The sequence below is a fragment of the Sinocyclocheilus anshuiensis genome, unplaced genomic scaffold (genome assembly GCF_001515605.1).
Source record: "Sinocyclocheilus anshuiensis isolate Anshui unplaced genomic scaffold, SAMN03320099.WGS_v1.1 scaffold402, whole genome shotgun sequence".
Classification (NCBI taxonomy): domain Eukaryota; kingdom Metazoa; phylum Chordata; class Actinopteri; order Cypriniformes; family Cyprinidae; genus Sinocyclocheilus; species Sinocyclocheilus anshuiensis.
The window spans coordinates 311923-318159 of record NW_015542375.1 but is presented as its reverse complement, the minus strand read 5'-3'; the positions used below and the strand labels follow the sequence as shown (position 1 = coordinate 318159).

Here is a 6237-nt window from a genome sequence, read left to right as displayed (position 1 = left end):
GTAAATATACTTAATTATCAGGAAAATGATGTCACAATGTCATATTTAATGACATTTAATGATAAGTTTTGCAACTAATTAGACTGAGTAAAATGTACATGAGCTCTTGAGAATATATACCAATATGTATAATTTTACCTAACATACCTTTAAATGCATTGGTCTGCTGTCACTAGAGGATTATGGGAGCTGTAGTCCACAAGAACCATGATAAAAACCCCACTGTTATATGAAATATTTGCTTTCTTGAATATACGCCTGCTGTTTAATGGAGAAAGATGTTTTTGCAGCACATGTTTGGTTAGCATGGTTAGTTTGAGCGTTTAGCCGGAGTGGACATGTGAAGTAAATGTCAGCGGATGGAGGAGCTCATGTTTATCAGGAGAATCTCAGTATTAGCAGGGCGTCTCTCAGCGCAGGTGTGTTTACTGAGGCTCAGTGTAAGAGGACATGAAGTCTAGACGAGAGCAGCTTTAGCTAATATCAGCGCTGTGAAACGGGTCCCAGATAAGAGTTTCAATCAGCAGGAACAAAACAATCAATCCAACTCTACAGTATTATGACACAAATGTTAACATAGATGGATTTTGAATAATAATAATAATTCAATCAATTAATTCATATGAATATTTATGTTAGCATATTCTATATAATATACATAAATGTCAAACAATAAACTATTTTAGTACTGTGTTCCTGAAGCAAAATTTTTTTAATTCAATCATTTAAAAATAGCAATACTGTATATGAGTGCTATTTAACTATTATTTATCCAAATGTCAATGTTAAAAATATACATATATTATTATAAATTCATATATTCATATGAATTAATAGAAATATTAATATAATGTTTTATATTTTATTTATATTTCTGTTTTTTTTTTTTTTTCTAGTTTTATTAGTTGTATTTATGTGTTCAAGTCACCAGTGTTGTGATATATAAGTTTTTGTTTAATAATAATAATACTAATTCATATACATTGTATTATTCATATAAATTCATATAAATATTAATATTGACATTGATGTAATATTTGAGTTAAATTAGGTCTAAGTACTAAAATTACTAACTGAAATATAACTCTTCATAAAACTACAGTACTATTATCAAACTACTCATTACAAAATAACTAAAAATGAAACAAATTTAAATGAAAACTGAAAATATAAAAATAAAAGCTTGAACACATAAAATACAACCAATAAAACTAGAAAAATCCTTCAAACTTAGTCTAAAACATTGATAAAATTCATCATTTGACTCAACTGTTTATTCTTAAAATTACAAACTGTATTTCTTTGTACAGTTTTAAAATGCTGCACAGTGATTTCAATGAATCACTGAATCATTGTTTTGAATCTGTTCATTTAAATAAACCACCCAAATGATCTGATTCACTAAAATGAACCAGACTTCCTAATGTTTTGAGAGAGACAGAGAGAGGGGGCGCTACTGCAAAATTATGCATGAGCAGAATGAATTTCTGTGGGAATCCTTCACAATGCCATTATTTTGTACATTGTTGCATTCTTTTCACTGTAATGATTTGCACAAGAAAGGATTTCTCAATGATTTCCACAGAAACGTGCTCATGAATGACACCCGATTTCACAAAAACAGCAATGTTGTGTTTTGCTAATTGCTGGAATGAGTATCCACTGAAAACAGTATTGCTATGAACGAGCTGGAATCCTGTCAAACACAGTTAGTTACAAGCGCCTGAACTCAATCAGACGTGTTTATGCACGCTTTTACATTTCCAAATGTTTTCCAGAGCAATGTTTAAAGTGTCACTTTTGATTGTGAAAATGAAGCGGCGCACATTAGCCAGCGTTATGACCTCCATCGGTTCTGCGCTTCCACCTCTGGGATCCGTGTGCCATTATTTTCTCGGCTCCTCGGTTTGGGATCAGAGCGGGGCCGAGACTTAAACAACAGGCTCTAAATGAAATGTCTTGTTGGATTTACACCTCTCTTCACCTCGGATCCCGGCGCGACCCTGCAAGCCGCGTTCTGATTGGCCGCTCTGAAACGGGGTGTGATGATGCGTGAGACTGTCTCAGGGGTCAGAGGTCAGCGTGACAAACGCTCTGTCATTGCTAGCGGTCAGTCACAGGTCAGAGGATGTACGGACAGGCACTGATAGAGACCTCACAGAGCGGGAAGCACAGGAGAATTATGGGCATGAGAAGAGAACGCTGCCTCTTGATAACATTCAACTAAATCACCTTTATATTCCTGTTTAGAAGGTTTTATGGATGCTGGTATGAATTTAATAACTATTAATTTAGCATTTAGCTCAACTGGTTTTGCTTCAGTTGCTACAACTCGTGTTTGAACGGTTTTCTTAGTGCCAATAATTCTGTATAATAATGTATTTAATATCTGGGTTGTATTTTACTTTTTCATTATACGGTGAAATTCTGATGAATTTACATGAAAACACTGTTATTATTAGAGCTTTTATTAATGTTTTGAATTAGATTTTTAATTTTAGCTTCATTTTTAGTAATTGTTTTATTTTTATTTTGTCTTTTTATTAGTTTTTTTTTATTAGTATTATTATTGAAAGTATTTCTGAATAGTTTGTTTTATTCCTGTATTTCAACCTGTTTCAGGCAACATTTCAAAACGTTTGTTTAGTTTAAGTTTTTCACGTAATATTTATATTTTATTTTATTTTAGAAACATAAATAAATATCAACATGAATGTAATGATTACATTCACATTAATATATTAATTCTGATGAATTTACATCAAAACACGTTGTTGTTGTTGCTGTTGTTGTTATTAGAGTTTTATTAATGTTTGGAATTAGCTTTACATTTTATATTCTCAGTTTTAATTTTAATTGTAGCTTAATTTTTATTAATTGTTTTATTTTTAATTTGTAATTTTTTTATGAATAAAACTAGAAATCACTCAAACTGAGTCAGAAACATAAATAAATATTAACATGAATGTAATGATTACATTCACGTTAAGATATTAATTCTTATGAATTTAAATCAAAACACTGTTGTTGTTGTTGTTGTTGTTATTAGAGTTTTATTAATATTTTGAATTAGCTTTTAATTTTACATTCTCAATTTTAATTAGTAATTGTTTTATTTTTAATTAGTCATTTAGATCTTTGTTAAAGTTAATAAGACTAGAAAACACTAAAACGGAGTCAGAAACATAAATAAACGAATAAATATTAACATGAATGTAATGATTTATTACGTCAATGTAAAATGTATTGTTTAAAATCAAACAGTGACGTTTATTACGTGACTCAAAATTGCTCTTTTCTGAATTGTCTTCCCGTCTCTCTAGGATGATTCCGTCGGCCAGTAAGACGTTCAGGATCAACGATCTGGCGGCGGGCCGCGAGTACGAGCTGTGTGTGTTGGCGGTGTATGACGATGGCATCACGTCTCTGACGGCCACACGCGTGGTGGGCTGCGTTCAGTTCCACACGGGCGCCGAGGCGGGTCAGTGCCGCTTCATCCCCAGCCAGTTTCTGGGTGGCACCATGATCATCATCATCGGCGGCATCATCGTGGCCTCCGTCCTCGTCTTCATCATCATCCTCATGATCCGCTACAAGGCTTACGGCGGGGCCGATGCGGCCAAAGCCAAAGCGCAAGGAGATGCCGGCGTAAACGTGCACTCGCAGACCAACGGGAGTCGCCCGGGACACTCCGGCTCGAAGCAGGAGGAGCGACCCGAGTCGCCCGGCGGGAAAGACTGCAAGGCGCTGGTGCTGCTGAAGATGGAGGAAATGCAGGAGGAGCTCAAAGTCGAGCTTCCGTCTGAGAAAGCGCCGCCGTTGTCGTCTCGGAGAGCCAGTTTTGGCGACGAAACGCAGACAGACAGCAGCCTGACGGGCTCCACCATGTCCCTCTGTCTGATCGGCCCCGGGGCCAACCCGGCCGAGCCCCCTCGGAAGGGGCCGCTGGCCAACATGGGGCTCCTGCCCAGCGAACTGGCCCGGACTCGGCATCGCTTCTCCTTCGACGGAGACTATGCTCTATTCCAGAGCCACAGTTACCCGCGACGGGCTCGAACCCGCCTGCACAAATCCACCACCCAGCTCAACACAGACATGTCGCCGCCCTGCAGCCGGAGGGTGACGTTCAGCAGCACAGAGTGGATGTTGGAGAGCACAGTGTGACGGACTGAAGCACACACACACACGGACTGTCTACATATTGACGTTGTTGCAGTAACACACACTCCGTTGATTCCTGTGTCTGGTTTAACACGTATCAAACATGACACAGCAAACCTAGTGAGCTGCCTGCTTCGACGGTGTCTAAAGATGCATTAAATTGATCAAAAGTGACAGTATAGACATTTATAATAAATAAATAAAATGCTGTTCTTTTGAACTTTCTTTTAATATTATAAAAGTTCAATAAACAGATTAAGCAAAAAAAAAAGAATCCTCAAAAATAAAATGTATAAACTGTGTTCAACATTGCTAATAATCAGAAATGTTTCTTGAGCAGCAAATCAGCATATTAGAATGATTTCTGAAGATCATGTGACACTGAAGACTGGAGTAAAATTCAGCTTTGATCACAGGAATAAATTACATTTTACAATATATTCACATAGAAAACGGCTATTTTAAATTGCAATAATATTTCACAATTGTTACTGTATTTTTGATCGGATTAATGCAGACTTGCTGAGCAGAAGAGACTTCATTCAGAGACTTCGACCCCAAATGTTTGAACACTAGCGTATATTTTTTGTTCCAGTGGTTTTACATTAGATTTTACATTAAAAGTACAGACTCAAGATTTATTTTTATGTTCATGCACCAACATTTTTAATCATACAAAATTTATTCCAAATTTAGAGTTCAGATGAATTTACAAAAAATACTCATTTTTAGTATTTTTAGTCTTTTTTTTTTTTTAAGTATTTATGAATAGTTTATTTTTATTCTAGGTAGTAGTTTTTGTACTTCAACTTATTTCAGGCAACATTTCAAAACTTTTAAGTTTTTCACCTAATATTTGTGTTTTATTTTATTTCAGCTAACACAAATGTTTTGGAATTTTTAGGTTAGTTTTAGTTTTACATAATTATATTATGCAATTTTAATTTTTAATTTAATTTAGTTTTAAGTTAGCAATTTTAATATTTCAATTTATTTCAGGCAACAACAAAAAAACATTTTTAGTTTAAATTTTTCACCACCTAATATTTATATTTTATTTTATTTCAGCTCCATTTCAATTAACAAAAATGTTTTTATTTTTAGTATATATTGTATATAGCAAATTATTATTGTGAAATTACATCAAAATCAGATTAATGTTCATCCGTATCTTGAATGGCCATACTGGGGACCTTTGACATCAAAGTGTTTTCTCCTCCCTTCTGTACTTTCACAATCGATTGATTTCACTATCCTAACTATTTACGATTAGCTGCATTTTATTATTCACTTTAATAATAGTGTTGCTCTCTGTGAGCCATCAGAACAGACCTGAGACCTTATTCAGGTCACCATTTAAGAACCTGCAACATGCTAACATCCAATCAGTGTCATATGTGGAGTTCAGAGTGTTTCAAATCAATCATGGTTCAGATGCTGCATTAGAAGGCGGCTCCCTATGTAGGCGGCTCACTAGGGTTTGAAACAGAGCTCATGTCGTGTCGTATTTGAGAGCACAGTCTGACCCGTCTTGCCTCCTCCTGCGGTCCTAAAGAGAGTCCGTAACGCAGCGGTGCCTTATCTAACGACCAACCCACGGAGGATGCTGCTATCTGAGGTCACAAACACACCCGTCCCGTCTGCACAGGTCTCTTTCGTTAGTCTTTCTGTTTACTATGTGATGCCAAGGGTGCAGAAGCAGGAGGAAGTGACTGTGTTTGTTTCGTGAGCGCTGCGTGTGAATGTGTATATGTCCAATACTTTTCAAAGACTTTTGCACAGAAGACACGAGATATATACGGATACGTATCGCACCAGTCTATACAACAATAAAAAACTATTACGAAATAGATACTTTTTCAGGAAGAACGGACAAGGTTTTCTACAATACAATGAGGATTCGCAGCTGGATGGACTTCTTTCTGAAGCGGTATTGTGCTGATGTGACTGTATCCAAAAATCGGTTTTGTATCTGGCTGGTCTAGATAAAAAAAAATGATTAAAAAAAAATCTAAAGAAATAAGACCAATATCGACAGCAACGACAAATACATATATAAGTATATTAAAATCTCTC

General features: G+C 35.7%; 1 protein-coding gene across 1 annotated transcript in view; it reads left to right on the top strand.

The window, feature by feature from the left end:
• Positions 1–4331, top strand: part of lrfn1 (leucine rich repeat and fibronectin type III domain containing 1) — a 16320-nt gene extending 11989 nt beyond the window's left edge. Inside the window, exon 3 of the mRNA XM_016491228.1 lies at positions 3324–4331. Within this exon, the coding sequence (XP_016346714.1) occupies positions 3324–4164 (841 nt within the window). The 3' untranslated portion in view covers positions 4165–4331. The remainder of the gene's footprint in view (positions 1–3323) is intronic.
• The last annotated feature ends 1906 nt before the right edge of the window (positions 4332–6237 follow it).